We start from the raw sequence: 17321 nt of genomic DNA on the forward strand, positions 1-17321 counted from the left end.
AAGCTCACAGAAACAATTTTGTTTCACAGCTGAAGACTTGGAAGAACAGCACTTAACATCTTCCAACAATAGTTAAAGACAAGGTGCCACAACAGAGATACAAAATAACTATGTAATAATAACAACAATAATTTATTCTATGCATTTGATAAAGCCAGCTTGGACAAGTGTCTTTGAAAACTAAAAGACATGGGGAAAATGGGTGCCGAAGAGCAAAACAGAACCATCACAGGCCACTCCTGAGTGCACACAAAGTCAAAAGCCACCTTTTAACAACTCTGTTGGCTTGTACCACTCAGCCTTAGAAAACCACGACAGGGCATGGCTTTTCTCCAGCTTACAGTACAGAGAAAAAGAGAGGAAAAAAACTAACTGACAGAACACATCTTGAGCCCTCTCCCTCATCTGGAGAAAACCATCCTCAAGTAGAACAGAGGCTCTTCAAGTTAGGCACCTTTAAAGTTTATAAGTGGTTGAGTTTGTTATTTGATACATTTACTAGCAACAGCTGAAGAACAAACTCAGTAACGAGCTTGCTCCACTTCACTAACAGGGAACCTTCTGTTTTTCTCAGCATAACACACATTATTTCTATTTCACAACCTCAGTAAGAACACCCAATTGTTAAAAAGCTTAAAATTTTTACACATAGCACATAAGTCACTAAATTACCTTTCTCCTGAAGTGAGCACTGCTAGCTGTAACATCCTGGGAGCTATAAGAAAAACCTTGGACTCCAGTAGAAAAATCAAACTGACTCATTTCCTCACTCAAACTGCTATCCATCATGTATGATGCAGAAGCTAAATACTTGGGTTCATCTAAATAGGAAAAAGAATAGACCATTAATCAAAGCAATTACAAACAAACATGCCTTTATTGACCACTGGAATCTGAGAGTGGATGGGAATTGATTGCATGACAAAGTACAGTGAATGCTTTTACTTGCTCCTGATACTGTAGAAGCCAATTAGCAGTGCATCAATAAATAGTGTATGAAAGGTAAAAGATAAGTTTTTTCATACTCATAAATGAATTTCATACCCTGACCATCATTCCATGCCTCTCTGGCTTCTTTTCTAATAGCAATGTATCTTTTCTTCCTTTCCAGGGGAACCTAAACAATAGAAGGAAATAATTTCTAAATTACTACTATTTTATTTTTTTTAATTTACAGTGTGACTTCTCAAAATTGTCAAAAAATGATCCAAATCATATAATTAGAAATACAATTCCACACCATAAGTGGTGATTATTAAAGGTACTGTGTAACAGCTGAATCAATTATTTCTACAGTCATTCAAAACCAGACTAAAGCATGCTAAACAATATACTGAAGTTATGTACACCAATGGTTTGTTCTGAATACGATGTCTACATTTCCTTCAGAAAAAAGTAAGTTTAAACTGAGGAGTAGTCTGTTGTTTTCTCGCTTCCCATGTGACTAAGAACCAGCTCAACAGTGAGTACACTGTTAAAGATGTACTCATGTTTTTCCTCAGAAATACGAAAACCCAGAACTTTCACTCACCTCAATTTCTACAGGAAACATGTACTGACGCTTCAAGTCTATCAAGTTTTCAAAAATCAGCAAGTTCTGCAAACCAAAGAAAACTTGAAAACAAAGTTATAACTCTGCACTCAATAACAATTGCTCTGACATTTTTCTTGCTTCTTGTAAAAGTTCAAAGTACAGAAAAAACAGCTAATTCTGTTTTAGATCAACACTTAAGAAAATTTTGCTACTCGATTACTTGAGAATTTAAAGCTCTGGCAATGCACTTTGTAAAACGGATTTCTCTTATTCATGCATATTTCAAGCACTGGAAAACTTCATAGATGTTTTCTTGGGTATTAGAAAATTGATTAAGCGTGGAGGCAAAGTGATAAATCTATCCCGACTTCACCCACCCCCAACAGATGTCAAAGCCTTCATCAGCAATTCAAATGACATGAAGAGGAAAGAAAGTCAACTACTCCTACTGCCTCACTGGGTAGTTCGTTATATAATTGCCTGTCATTCTAGTTTGATTCTTTGATTTACTGACATCAACTAACATCTCTTCATGTTTCATGCTCTGAAAGCTTCCTAGCAGCAACAATGGTTTCTCACCTTTTCTGATTTTTCTGTAAAGAGAAAGCCTTGATAAAATTTACTTTCAGTGAAGACACAACTAATAACAGCAATAGCACAATTATATGCTGCACAGTGATACTGTCTCCTCTTCTCCAGCAGTTGACTCTCCCCTGCCATGTTTTCTGTAAATGCATCATAGCACAACCTGAAAATAAGAACAGGCAAAAACGGACATGTAAATACCAGTCTTTGTTGCTTTTATCCCTTCTCTTCAATAAGCACAGGAGAGGCCTTCCAACAAAAGACAGAATCAACAGAATTTCAAGAGATCTATATCACTATAGCAGTATTAGCATTAAATCATAATTTAACCATTCATCAATGGCACAGACAACTTCCACTGCTATCTTTAATGTCAAGGAGATGGCAGGGTATTTTCATAGAAAATGAAGATATCTTTCAACTCATACACAAACAAGTCTTGTGGCTCTTTCTCACCAACTTATCAGTGGACAGGCATGCTGAGCTATGCTATGGATTAGCCAGACAAAACTGGTTTAGATAACAATTTTTTTAATAGATCTTTTGCCCATATGCACCTATAAATCTTAAGCAAGTCATAGACAAAAAAAAACAAAAAGCTTTTAAGTCCTCTTAGGTGCATTATGATTCTGTCCTAAGTGTTTAAGATTACTCAAACTGAAGTTTAAAGGTAAAGAACCATACTGAAAAGCAAGAAAACCAAAACAACTGGGAAGAAGGGGAGGTAGAAGTCATTCTGACATAGGATTGTAGATTATCGTAGAACAGCTCAGGTTGGAAAGGACCTTAAAGATAATCAGGTTCCAACCCCCATGTTCAAGATCAGTTTATCAAATATAAATTAAATACTGAGTATTCTACTTAAAACCAAAAGCTACATCGCAGATTGCATTCATCCTTGACCAAGTCATACTTCTGCTTTACATGACATATCTAAAAGAGTATCTACCGAAAATATAATTAGAAATCGAAAGGAAATACAAGGAAAAAGAATCTTACTTTATTAGTGCCTTGGTAAGTTCATTTCCTTCTACACTTACAGAGCCACGGTAAGCTTGGTTAATTTTAGAGTCCTTGGAGTGAACATCCTCTTTTGAAAGACGTATATACATCACTTCCAGCAGCTTGTAATAACCCATTTTCTTGGTGATTTGTGTATCAAAAACACATTCATTGGACTGAAAACAAATAAGCAAAGACTCAGAAAAACTTCCTAGATTTTGACCTTGCTAAGGAGGTCCATGGTTTCTCTAGTTACTGCTAAATGCCTTCAGATTACTTTTATCTTCTACAGCAATAACTTACAAGTTCAGAGTTTCTGTGTAAAACAGTTATTAAAACTATGTTGATCTGTTTATCAAGTAAACTGTCTTAACTACAATTGACTAAATAATTAGAGTGATATTGGAGTAATATATGCAGACTATCAAATAATGTCTCAGAGATCCTAAGCAAAACACACCTGTAAGAACAACACAAGGAGACAAACGCCTGGTGATGAAAGAAATCTGTCAGTTTGAATTGTCTGTCGAAAAACAATGGCCATTTGTGCAACTTGAAAATACCTAAATTCTTTTACCTCAACAGGAGCTGAAAACACAGAACATCCTTCCCCATAAAAACAAGAATCAACTTGTTTTTAAAACAAAGCACACACGTAGAAACAAAGATAAAAATATATATCTAACTGCTAAGCAGACAAAATAAAATATCACATCCCTACTACTACCATTTCAAAAAAAATGTACCCATGGAATTTATGAGTTTCTTTGTGCACTTCACTTCAGTGCCAACACTTACAGCAGTAGAGGCATGTGTGAAAACATGTGTTTAAGTCTCCATCTAAAGTCTTCTTTCCAGAACTTTGTTTATAATGACTACTATTAGAATACCTCCTGGGAACCTAAGACAAGATGCAAAGGAATGGCACAAAGCTGCACAAGGGAGTATTCCAACTGAACATTTGTAATTTATTTCTTTATTTCTTTATTTTTACAGTGGGAGTGGTTAAACATTGGAACTGGCTTCCTAGAGAGGTGGTTGATATCTCATGTCTGTCAGTATTGTGGAGGCATTTGGACAACGCCCTCAATAATATGCTTTAGCTTTTGGTTAGCCCTGCAGCAGTCAGGAAGTTGGACTAGGTATCTTTGTGGGTCCTTTCCAACTGAACTATTCTATTCTAAATTTGGATAATTTCAGCACCTTGACTGTGCTGCTGCTCTTAAACAGATGCATCATAAAAATAACAAGTGGAAGAGAGTGTACTCAAGAGTACACACACTGACAAAAAAATCATTGGATTTAACTAACATGGATGATAAGAAACAAGAAAGAAACATCTATCTTCTGATTGTAGCCAAGACCCTTCAGCAAGTGATTAAGAGCACAGACCTTTCTCCAAGGGCTTTCGTTACACAGATCTAATACCCCTCTTTCACAATGTATTAGTAGACTACCATTTTATACTTAAAAGTTAGAGTGGGTTTTGACAGTACCTCAGATCCCTTTTTTTACATATACAGATCAGCTGTGTATATCAGCTATACACAGAAGAAATGCAAATGCATTAACTTCAAAGCAACAGAATCAAAACACGTTATGAGGAAAAACTTCTGCAAGATACAGAAAACTGGCAAAACTGAAAGCAAGTGGTTTCAACTATAGCATTTCAATCAAACCTAAGCAAAACGTATGTAAAGACAGTCAACATTATGTTTCCCAATTCATTTATAATTCATACCTTTGTAAACCTGGAATTAAGTGTATCCATAGCCTGCACTATAATCTTGCAAAAAACTCTCTCAAAGCATCCAAGCTGCAGTGTGACATGAGAGTGAGGAGAGAGCGATCCACAAAAGCTTGACGGACAGTATTTGAAAGAAGGTCTTCATTCTGGAACATCTTGTGAACAGTGTCCAGCAGTACCACTTGTTTGTCAGTGCTGCTCCTAAAAAAGATAGAAATCACAAGAAGAAAACACATTCTTAGCAGACTCCATTTGTGTTTCAAACCACTTCTGTCATTAAAATTACATTGTCTTTCTTCATACCCACTTAGGTATCCTACAAGACATGCAAGATCAGTTTGAAACTCTCTAAAGCAAGTCTCAGCTTCTTGCTCTGCAAGAAGTGGTAAACTTGCTTGTACATCTCTGATGGTTTAATACAAGAGCCATCGCTACCTTTGTCAGCCTCAATCTAAAAAAAAAATTAAAAAAATAGCATCTGGTACACACAAAAGGTGCAGGCAAATGGAAAAAGATGACGAAAGGTAATATCCTCTCTGGATACCGCTCTGCACTGGTATGGCCTCACCTTGAGCTTTGTGTGCAGGTTTGGGCACCACAGCATAAAAACTTAAAGCTATTAGAAAGTGTTCAAAGAAGGGCTGTGAAGATGGTGAAGGATCTGGAGGGGAAGGTGTGTGAGGAATGGCTGAACTCCCTCAGTTTGTTCAGCCCAGAGCAGAGGAGCTAAGGGGAGGCCTCATGGAGGCTGCAGCTCCTCACAGGGCGCAGAGAGGCAGCGCTGAGCTCTGCTCTGTGTGACAGTGACAGGGCCTGAGGGAATGGCATGGAGCTGTGCCAGGGGAGGGGCAGCTGGGGGTTAGGGAAAGGGTCTGCACCAGAGGGTGGTCAAGCCCTGGAACTGCCCAGAGTGGTGGTCACAGTCCCAAAATGCCAGAGTTCCAGGAGTCGCTCAGACAACATTCTGATGTAGGGTTTGAACTTTGGGTGGTCCTGTGTGGAGCCAGGGGCTGGGTTTGATGACCCTTATGGGTCTGTTCCAACTCAGGATATTCTAGGGTCCTAGATGAATCACTGCTCTGAATAATTTTACTGCAGCTAAAACTCCAAAAACCTGGGCACCTGGGCAGAAGATAAATGACTCCATGTAGCAAACTGCATACTTCAAAACAGTCATTACATAATAGCTCATCATAAATTGGAATGCTTGGTTTCTAGACTAAAGACCTGTTCTGTGGACAGAGTATGTTTTTGTCAACAACTTATCAGTCTGAAAACACTTTAATTAAAAAAAAAGTGCTGTTCTATTTCCAAGGGAGTTGAGCAAATTAACTCGCTGACGATGTAAGTGTTATTTACTTACATGAGCACTGTGGTTACACAGTGATAGCAAAAATAGGTATTGCACACAACTACTACCTTCAAACTGCATTCTACCAGAATAAGCCACTTTACAGAAGGCTTTACAGAATTTGTCCAGAAATTGGCAGTATCATCTGTAAGTTGGTGCCACTTCAGAAATATTTTGGAATCCTGAAGACAAAAGTAACTACATGACTTAAACATATTATATATAATGTTATGATGTTAACTATCACTGTTATATGGACATTTACATCATAAAAATACACTAAGACCAAGAGCAAAACGCAATGGACCAAAATTTACCTTCTGGAAATTCTTTTGAAGCTGGCTTGAAATAAGTCCTCCATAGAATGTCTATGGTCCCTACAGAGGATTTCTGTCATCAACTGCAACAACATTGGACTCTGAGACAACTCTAAAGCATCTAAAAACTGAAAAAGATACAACACAAAGTAAGGAGTCACATGGAATTAAGTCAATTCTATTTAACTCTTCCGTATCAATCAGAAGCAGATACTCAAGATATGCATATGTAATCTGCATATGTAAATCCAATAACTGGATAAAAATTTAACTAAGAACTAATAGCTGATTTCCTTAAGGGAACTCAGCTTATCTTTCTAATTCCAGACTCTGTGATATTTAAGTACACACCTACCTCTGTTGTATATACATATGCACACACCCCTATGTGATATATGTTTCAAGGCTGTTCAACTGTTTCAAGGCACAGTTCACCTAGGGTTCTAATTACATAATCATTTCTGAAAGACACTAACCTTCTTAGTGCAGTCCACATAGTTATTGTGCTTCAAGGTTCCTCTGGGAAACTCATCTGAACTCATAGGAAAATTGAAAGCTACAAGTTGATCAAGAGCATTCTTAAGTTCATTAAGTTTTTCTCCAGTCAAATTAGTGAAGAATGGAAGAATTATCACTGCCTGGCCCTGAAAGAAAGATAAAAAAGCTTTAAATGAAAATAAAATTATTCACTAATTACAAAGCATTTAAAGACCACAAAATCAGCAGTGGTGCTTACTGATTCAAAGGCTCAGAGAATTGAAAGATGCATCACGTAGCTGCTCTTCTTTAAGGTATTTCAGAAAACATATTTGATCAATGCTGAGTGGGAGTTAAAAGCTAATTAACATTTCCTGTCCAACACTGCCATATATTAGACTTCTGTGATAGTGGATGCTCACTTAAAAAATGAAGTCACTGCTTTAATGCACCACCTAGCAGCTAAAGCGAGGTTTATTTTGAATGCACAGTGAAGTTCAAAACTATCCACCAAAAGGTGGACTGACAGAGCAGCAAACATGCAAAACTATTTTTTAAGTATAAAACTTTTAGTCTTCTGGTCTGAAGCTTATGCTCCAGCATCCACACAGCAATGTGCCCTTGGAGCCAAGGCCAATGGTATCCTGGGATGCATTAAAAAGAGTATGGACAGCAGGTCAAGGAGGACATCCTCCCCCTCTACCCTGCCCTGGTGAGGCCACATCTGGAATACTGTGTCCAGATCTGGGCTCCCACTTCAAAAAAAGACAGGGAACTCCTAGAAAGAGTCCTGCAGAGAACCACAAAGATGATTAAGGGCCTGGAGCTTCACCTGTAGGAGGAAAGGCTGAGTAACCTGGGACTTATTGTTTCAAGCTGCACCAGGGGAGATTCAGGCTGGACATTAGGAATTACTACTAGTCAGGCACTGGAATGGGCTGCCCAGGGAGGTGGTGGAGTCACCGACCCTGGAGATGTTCAAAGAACGTTTGGACGTTGTGCTGAGGGATATACTTTAGTGAGATCTGTTGGTGATGGGTGGATGGTTGGACTAGGTGATCCTGTGGGTCTTCTCCAACCTTGGTGATTCTATGATTCTATGATTCTTCAGTCTGGAGAACAGAAGGCTAAGAAACTATCTCATAACTGTTTATAAATATCTGAAGTGTGGGACGACTCTTTTCGGTAGCATGCAGTAATAGAACAAGGGACAAGGGGACAGAACTGGAGCACAGGAAGTTCCATACTAAAACAAGGAAGAACTTCTTTAAAGCAAGACTGACAAAACACTGTGAACAGGCTGCCCAAAGACTTTGTGGAGTCTCTGCAGCTATTCAAGACTTGTCTGGATGCCTATGTGTTTGACCTACAGCAGGGAACCTGCTTTAGCAGGGGGTTGGATTGAAAGAACTCTAAAGGTCCCTTCCAACTCCTACAATTCTGTGATTCCGTGTGATTCTGTCATACAACTTCTACAGTATGCAGTACTCTGTCTCCCTCTCTTGACCAAATCACATATAGCAGTTACTGGTCTCATCCTCAGAATCCAGAGGACTTCGGAATCATTGCCTGTTTTTAATTTCACATTTAGAAAGTGCCAGTCCTTGCTAAAAACAACTGTCGATTCAAAAATGAACACTTTAGAGTTGTAAACTATTTGTAACTGACTAGTAAATTTTTCATATTTAAAAAAAAAAGTTACTCCCAAAACAAAAGCACAGCATCTGTGACATTACTTTCTGTCTAAAATACAAACAATTATTTAGAATTTTTAGGAAGCTGAATACGGAAATAAAAAAATGGAAGTAATGTCCATCTGCAAACTAAAGTAGAAATTTAACTCTGATAAGAGGAGACTTCCTTAACCACTAACATTCTAATCTGGACAGATCAGGGAAGATACTTAAGTGAGCAACTTACTTTCAGATTTAAGCCTAAATTCTGATCAGTAAGTAGACTGGTATAGGTATCAAAAACAGCTGTAAATGCTTCATGACTGGTATTGAAAGAAACTGAAGAGTCTATCTGCAACAAAAGAGAAGTTAAAGATTTGTTTCTGAATTAGTCAGAGAAATCCTTACGTTAGTGAACAGTAAAAACAACCCACGTGCTGTAGTTTCCAAAAACATACTGAATGAACAGAAAGTACATATATTGCGATTCTGGTTTTAGAAGGACTATCAACAAGAATTCTAAAAGCCCCTATGCTATACAAACAAGCTTACGTGCTGGATATTTTCCAGTTCAAAAATAAATCAAGTTATATCTCAAAGCTAGATTTCCTATTAGTCACTTTACAAGTGATGAATACAGCAATACAATTCACAATATGTGCCCCAAAACATACCTTCAAAACGATTCAAGTTGAAAATAATGACATTTATAATTTCAAATATCCTCAACTAAGTGAATATTTGTGTGTGTTTACACGTGGCTACTTTTACAAGTTCCTAAAAAGAACGGGTTAAGTAGATAAAGTCTGTCTTCACAACAGGAAAAAAAAAACAACAATGTAACCAAAGTTAGATGTCCTAAAAATCAAAACCTTTCTATATTGATTTAGGTAGCTCTGTTGTGACTTTCTAGATGCCAGCAAGGAAGAAGGAATGGTATCAGAGCGTGTTCATTTTCTAAGTTTACTCTCCATGCTTGTGTCAATTCTCCAGAAAAACACGTGAGCATCTAAAATAAGAAAGCTGGCGGGGAAAAGAGCAAAATCCAGTAATTTCTATCTGTCCAAATATTTTTTGTACTTAGCAAAAAAAACTAAACATACCGCCATTACTCAGCTTTTTTATTCTTTTTTTTTTTCCCCAAACATAAGAGCGACAAAGAAAACTATTCCTGTAAACTATCTTCTACAGAATTAGAAAAGTTACCTGGCCATTACAAAACATTGCATACCTGGAGAACTTTTGCCAGCAGAGTCAAGACTGCCATTTTGCTCTCAGGAGATGAACCTTTGGCCCACCAACTGTCAAGCCTCTTCCAGTTTCTCAGTACTGCTGTGACCAGTTTCACTCCTTGCTGCTTGCGTATGGTACGCTCCCTAAAACTCTGATCTAACATGCCATTCAAAATGCTTCCAACCTGAAAAGAAAAGCAACGGATTCTTATCTTCCAAGCAACATGATGGTAGTATCTCCTCACTGGTATGGGCAATCATGGGGAAAAACAAAAAACAGCCAAATCACAGATTCAGGAGAAAGTAAACCAAAAAGTGCTTGTTAAAAGATATCCTGTCAGCTTCAGACAGATCTTTCTGTCTGAATTACCATCTGTCCTAAAAGCACCTTAATTAGAAGCACCTCTCTAATTTGAATTTCTGAAAAAGCTAAAGATGGGAATCTAAAATTAGAAGATCTTAATTCTATCCCAAATCCTTAATTAAAACTACACTTAACGGAAAGTAAGAACCCAGTAAAGGAACTTTCAAATTAAGTCAGGTAATGTGTTAGGGGAGGATTTTCAATTTACTGCATCACACAGCAATGCTAGATTGAAATCTCAACAGGGTACAGAATTGTGATTTCAGTGGATTTGTACGGGTACAGTAAAAATATATATTTTTTTTCTTACCAAACTAAACAATCACATAAAACTGAATAAACGCCTTAATCAAAGGACTGTATTAGTCGTTTATCTTCCACAATGCATCCCTTTACATAGTACACAAAAATGGGAACGATCAGACTTGCTTTGAAAGGATATTCTTCAGATGAAGTACTATGCAAAATTCCTGAAATTCATAGATTTCAGGATAAGTAACAGGCAAGCATTTTCCACTCGAATCAGGTTGCCAAGGACCATGAAGTCAGTGCCAACAGGCTATAACCCAAAACAAAACAAAAGCAAACAAAAAACACAAAATAAACCACTAAAAAACCCTATCAATACCATGCTTCCCAAGTGCAACTGAAGACACTCAGTTACATCCAACCATAACAATGAAGTCTTACTTTTATTTAAAAGGACAAAGTCATATGGAAATGTTAGAAGTTTAATACCATCTGGGGATTGCTGACAGATGATTCCATAAGCTGGATTACTATCACATCCAGATTTTTTAGCAGCTGCTGATTAATGGTGTCTGAGAACAGGCTGTAGAAATACTGTCCATGAGAAAAATTAACAAAGTTTCTCTCTGAGGCTTCGGATAATGGCACAGATAACACCACCGTGTTCAACAGCAGACTTACTAGCTCCTCACACTGTAAAATGTAAGACAGCACCAGAGTTATCTCAAATGCATTAAGTTTCACAAATTTCCTGAAAACAACAAAAGCAACAACAAAAAATACAACCAAAACCAAACACTGTCTTTTTTAAAAAAGCTCCCATCTCAAACTGCTTCATGTTACCATGAAATACAGTAATAAAGCATAGACAAAATACTGAAATGCTTGCTACTTAAAATTTCCCTTTGTCCCTTGATTAAGTCAGAGAGCACTTGCAGCTTCTCTGTAGAAGTATGAATAAAGCTTTGTTTACCTAAAATATACATGTATTCTGGTTATTCAACAGGATAGTTCCTGAAATAGAAAGTTGAGGATTAAGTATTCAGATTGGACAACCACATCCTACCTGGTCATCAATGGCAAAGGCAAGCTGCAGGAGTCTATCAGCTAATCGCTTACTGCTGATGTCTACTGCTGGAAGAGAGCTCCTTTCACTCCCAGGTGCAATGCCTTTATAAACAACCGAAAGAAGCTTAGAGCCAATTGAGGGATGAGGCCTTTCACCCTATAGCAAAAAAAAGTGCCAATGAATATAGCTGAAAAAATAACACAAAGGCTTTTTAATTTATCTGTCTAGGAAACAGAAACACAAATTCCAAGCCAATTTCTCATAAAGCACTGCAAATACATACAAGGCACCTTTCTAATTGAACAGCAAAGTTTTTAATCAGATTGTGTTGTGCAGAAGGTTCAAAACAATTTTTGAAACATTTCCAAATGATTCAGATCTGAAAAAAATCTGGGAGAGGATAACAATACTACAGGAACAAAACGAACAGCTCAATGAGAATGGGTGAGCTGTAAGAGGTAAACCATGCAGTTCCTTGAGAATTGCTGTGCTATAATCTCAATTCTAGATTCTCAGACATAAAAGATGGATGGCAAGCGCACACAGAAATGAAATGGGTTTGTTACTTGCCAAATGTAGCCACATGCTTCGCAGCTGACAAATTCTTTCAGTCCTTATGGCTCCTGCTTAATGTTTTCTTTAAATTGCCCAAATTGTTTGACTACAATCAGAAACTTATTAGAAATAATAATTTTGAGTAATGTAACCTACACCCTCATCCCTAACTGCTCTCTATCCTGTTTTCCTGCAACTCAGACCCACTGCATTGCTTCTGATCAGCCAATGGACCTTGGAAAAAAGTTCACCCTTTCCAGTGTTTCAGAGACTTGGTGCAACGTTTCTTCACAGCACGAACGGTCTTACACAAAACAAGATATTGCTTTTTGAATTGCAGAATTGCTATTTAAAAACATTTCTCAGGGTTTTTGAGGATCAAAGAAAATGTGCTCAATGAAAGGGAAAATTTGGGGTAGATTCTGGTTGCCTCCAGGCCCTAGAAACAGGACGAAGACAGACATGATGACAAAGATTGTTCACACTTCAATATTATGCTACCCAGATTTGTAGAATAAGCATAAAGCATTTATTTCTGGTCCCATTCAACACCAGCTTTTCACTGTTGATCTAATTTCACATAAACTCAACCAATCCATTCTCAGTTTTCATACTCCACTTTTACATGTGTAAAGCTTTTGTCTTTATAAAAATATTCAGAATTAATTTCTGGATAAACAGTTACCTGATTGTGAAGAACAGAATGAAGTAGACCAGATTTCTGGAGTTGCTTGCAGGCAGAAAGAACAGCACTAAACCTAACTTGATCGAAACGCTCATCTGAATTGAACAGATCAACAGAAAAAAGGTCCTCAAAGCTAATAAGAAAAGAGAAGCAATAATGTTAGAGTGGTGAAGATATCTATTTGCAACTGTACACAGTATAATTTATTTTGCACTTCTCATTTCAATTTCATTCATTCTGGGCATTTGCTTACTAAAAAGCTCCTACTTACCTCTGCGGTGTGATTCTTTTTCTTAAACATAATTGCAAATATTCTTTACAGGGAGATTTCATCAAAGCTTTCAAGAGTCTCACTGAGATATCTGGGAGATTTTTCATGACTTGTACATCAGCTGTATTAAATCCTATATGTGATGGATCACACACTGTCATCACCAGAAGCTCTACAAAGTTTGCATTAAGCAATTCCTTCTCAAGTAGCTAGAAAGAATAAAACATTAAAAGAAAATTTAAGGAATCCTAAAAGCATTTGGAACTATTTTATTCTTCATTACTTACCATTGCTCCCTATAGCTACAAGGAAACATAACATGCAACATTAACTATTCTAGTGAAATGGCATTATCTTTCTTCAATTAAATATCTGGATTTCAATGAATTGTGCTAATGCATAGAAATAAAGTATCTATAAAAATACATAGGATGTATGCTATCAAATTGGAATTGAAATCTTTTTATATCCACATAGGCCTATTTCAGTCTTGATCATACCTTTGTAATCACTTGGAAATCTGGATGTTGTACATCCATGTGCACACCATTAAACATTTACTTAAAACAAAAGACAGCCTCAGAACTATATCTGGCACTGTATATTTCACAAATACTATATTCTATAGCTTTAATTATGGTTTGCATTACATCCAAGCTAGGCAAGTTAAGAGATCTGAACATTTTTTTCCTAATTCAATAAAAAATTGCCACGATGTCACTTTTTGATTTAAGTAACTATTGCCTTGACAAACTTAAGGCAATCAGGACTCCTGAAAAAATATTCATTGCAAGTACTCTACGCAGAACAATCTCACAGTCTCCAGTCTTTACTGGAATATATAGGAAACATTCACCCCTCTATTCAAAACTATGTCAACCACTAAAATTAATCTCTACAGCATACTTCTTCTTACATGCAAAGACTGTAACAGGTGGTGATGCTTAGTCACCAATCTGAAATAAAGCACCACTAAGGATAAGATATCCAGCAAATTAAACCCACTGTGAAGAAATCAATCTAATTACAAATATAATTTGTACCTTTTACTCACTACAGATTTCACTGCCTACCTTCCAGAAATCCTGCTGGCATGTTTCCAGGATCATGGTGACAAACTCCATGATTCGCACGATAATTGTACACTTACTGTAATTATACATTTCTCTCTCTTGAGGACTGAATATGTTGCCTCTCAATCTGCAATCAAAGCACCGCTCCACTGCATGAATATCATGCAAGGCAATAGTTTCAAGGAAGAAATCCACTGCTTCCAAGAATGAGGACCTGTCATTTACACCTATGGTGAATCACAGTAAGCAGAAATGAGATAGCAGCTCACAACTTCTCTATATACTATTTTGTGTAAGGAAGAAAACAGTTTGTGTTGAGATAATGAACAGAAAAAACGACGGCGTCTCACACGAGTATTTCCTGAAAGCTGTATGTAATTTGCAAATATTAACATTCTGGGCAGTGAAGTGTAGCTTTCTAATTAGTGATCATTATAAACATGTAATTATAAATGATCATTCAGGCACGTGTATAATAAGGGTGAAAATTTTAAATCTATAGTTTTGAATAGCTTGGCTGTATACTAACTGCATCTAATAAAGATCTTATAATATTGTTTTAAACAAAGACAGAGATGACACAGGCAGACTACCTACTATATATGCATGAGACTTATGCAACTGTACTGTCAGTGATAAAAAGTATTTTGGTCAGAAGAGAATGAAACATTAAGAAAACCTTTTGGTTAAGACTCAGTGTTTACATAAGGTATTATGTACACAATCAAATGCAAAGCAGTTCAACTTGAAGCATCAGAAATTGACTTAAAGTCTTGAAGTAAAAAGGGGACTTCTTTCATTGCTTTCTCATAGCTCCCTCCAGACATCAATAAAGAACAGGTAAACAACTTAGAAGTATTGTTTCAAAACCTATGGTTCTGCTCAGAAGGATTATTTCAAAACCTATGGTTCTGCTCAGCAGAGGAAAATTAGCTGTACAGTTTTTATTCTATCTCAGCTTCACAAATAAACAAGTTGCTGGTGAGTGGATGATTTAGTGAGAGAAATCTAATGGTATATTTCTAGGACTGAAAGGGAACATTTTAAAGTTACAGTATTAACAAAGTACCTCATAAAAAAAAAAACAACAAACCAAAACATCCACAACAACTGTCATTGAGATCTTTGAGATAGTCTGTAAGATTCATTAATTCCATATTTAAGACAAAGGCTTCAAGTCTGAGGTGGGAAGTCCTCCTGGAGCTATTCTGTAACAGGCATGAATCAACGGAATGCAACTGTTAATCACTCACCCAGTATTTCATGAGGCTTGATCATTCGCAGCTCAAAGAAAGTATTGTAGCAGTCCAGTGCTGCTAAGAACATGTCCATCCACCGCATGACAGTCGGTAAACTAAAGGGCTCCTGCATATTACGGAGAGTTGGCTGAGAAAGAATCCCAGATGGGCTTTCGGCATCACTGCCACCTCCTTCAAATTTGTTAATAAGGAAGGAAACATCTTTCTTTTTTAAAACATCAGCCAGCCAAGAAGATGGAGAATTGTTTCCTGAGAGAAATAAAAACACATCTGAATTCTATAGGAAAACAACTCATTTCCAACTAACAAGGAATTGGAGGCAAATGGACTATCACAGTCAAATTCTGTGTTTTCATTTGGATCTTCTAGTACAGAAGTTATTACACCACTGAAGGTAACCACAAGGGAGAGGCTAATCTACAAGCTGCTCCCACTATTTCCCAGTCAGCAAATGCTGCCTTCATAGCAATACACAACAGCAGCCCCAGGCCTAGAAGTTCTTTTTCCTGACCAGAAGGAAGTCTTCAATAAAAGTCTCTTCCATGCCCACAGCCCCAACCCAAAATCTGTGGTTCTCACACTTGTTTTCCAACATTAGCACCTTAATAGCAGTGAGGAGACATTTACTTCAAGAATATTTTTTCTAAGAATATATTGCCCAGAAAATGTATAGAGAAGGAATGCACAGCATTTAGAAAGCAAGGATCCTAGAATCATCTAGGATCACAGAATCCTAGAATCATCTGAATTGGAAGGAACCCTTAAAGGTCATTTAGTCCAAATGCCCTGCAATGAACAGGGATATCTGCAACTAGATCAGGTTGCTCAGAGCCCCATCCAGTTTAACCTTGAATGTCTCCACCAGGGGCTTCCAGTATCTCTCAGCAACCTGTGCCAGTGCCTCACCAGCCTTATTGTAAGAAAACCTCCTTCCTTACATCCAGTCTAAATCACCCCTCTTTTAGTTTGAAACCATTTCCCCTTGTCCTATCACAACAGATCCTGCTAAAGAATCTGTCCCTTTCCTTATTATAGCTCCCTTTTAGATACTGAAAGGCTGCTCTCAGGTCTTCCCAGATCCTTCTCTTTTCCAGGCTGAACAGCCTCAGTTCTCTCAGCCTGTCAACATAGGGAAGGTGTTTCATTCTTCGCATATTTGTGTGGCCTTGCTCTAGATGCTCTCCAACATGTCTATGACTCTCCTGTACCGAGGACTCTACATCTGGTGAGCTCACACTAGCTCAGAATAGAGGGGCAGGATCACCTCCCTCACCCTGCTGACCACACTTCTTTTGATGCAGACCAGTATACAGTTGGCTTTCTGTGCTACAAGGCTGCACATTGCTGGCTCATGTCCAGCTTACCATCCACCAATACCCTCAAGTCCTTCTCAGCAGGGCTGTGTTCCATCCTTACATCCCCCAGCTTGTACTGATAGTGGGGGTTGAGGTGACCCAGAAGCAAGACTCTGCACTTAGATTTGTTGAACCTCACGAGGTTCACAGGGACCCACTGCTCAAGCCTGTCCAGGTCTCTCTGGATAGCATCCCTCCCCTCTGGAGTGTTGAACAGACCACACAGCTTATAGTCATCAGCAAACTTGCTGAGGGTGCAAACAACCCCAGTGTCAATGTCACTGATGATATAATATAATGCAACTTATAATACCTGGCAATAAAGGAACAAATTCATAAAAGAGCTCCATGGCTTTATGTCGACACTCCGTCTGAGGTCGTCCACACTGTACTAAGAGCCACATGACAACATCCTGAAGGCACACTGACTTAGTAGCTGGAAATCCCCTAAACAAGAATATTAAGAATTAATAGTATTCATGACATCTAACAAGAAGCCGTTGTCTTCCAGTTGAAAAAAATA

General features: G+C 37.7%; 1 protein-coding gene across 1 annotated transcript in view; it reads right to left on the minus strand.

Annotated features, from left to right (window-relative positions):
- PRKDC (protein kinase, DNA-activated, catalytic subunit) overlaps positions 1–17321 on the minus strand; it is a 57260-nt gene that overhangs the window by 16910 nt on the left and 23029 nt on the right. Inside the window, 18 exon segments of the mRNA XM_010708905.3 lie at positions 673–821; positions 1045–1117; positions 1532–1597; positions 2114–2282; positions 3119–3297; positions 4863–4909; positions 4912–5069; positions 6537–6664; positions 7013–7180; positions 8934–9038; positions 9918–10103; positions 11021–11224; positions 11598–11756; positions 12841–12973; positions 13112–13320; positions 14185–14411; positions 15438–15692; positions 17112–17245. Coding sequence (XP_010707207.1) covers positions 673–821; positions 1045–1117; positions 1532–1597; positions 2114–2282; positions 3119–3297; positions 4863–4909; positions 4912–5069; positions 6537–6664; positions 7013–7180; positions 8934–9038; positions 9918–10103; positions 11021–11224; positions 11598–11756; positions 12841–12973; positions 13112–13320; positions 14185–14411; positions 15438–15692; positions 17112–17245 — 2749 coding nt within the window.

This window comes from Meleagris gallopavo, chromosome 3 (assembly GCF_000146605.3).
Source record: "Meleagris gallopavo isolate NT-WF06-2002-E0010 breed Aviagen turkey brand Nicholas breeding stock chromosome 3, Turkey_5.1, whole genome shotgun sequence".
NCBI lineage: Eukaryota > Metazoa > Chordata > Aves > Galliformes > Phasianidae > Meleagris > Meleagris gallopavo.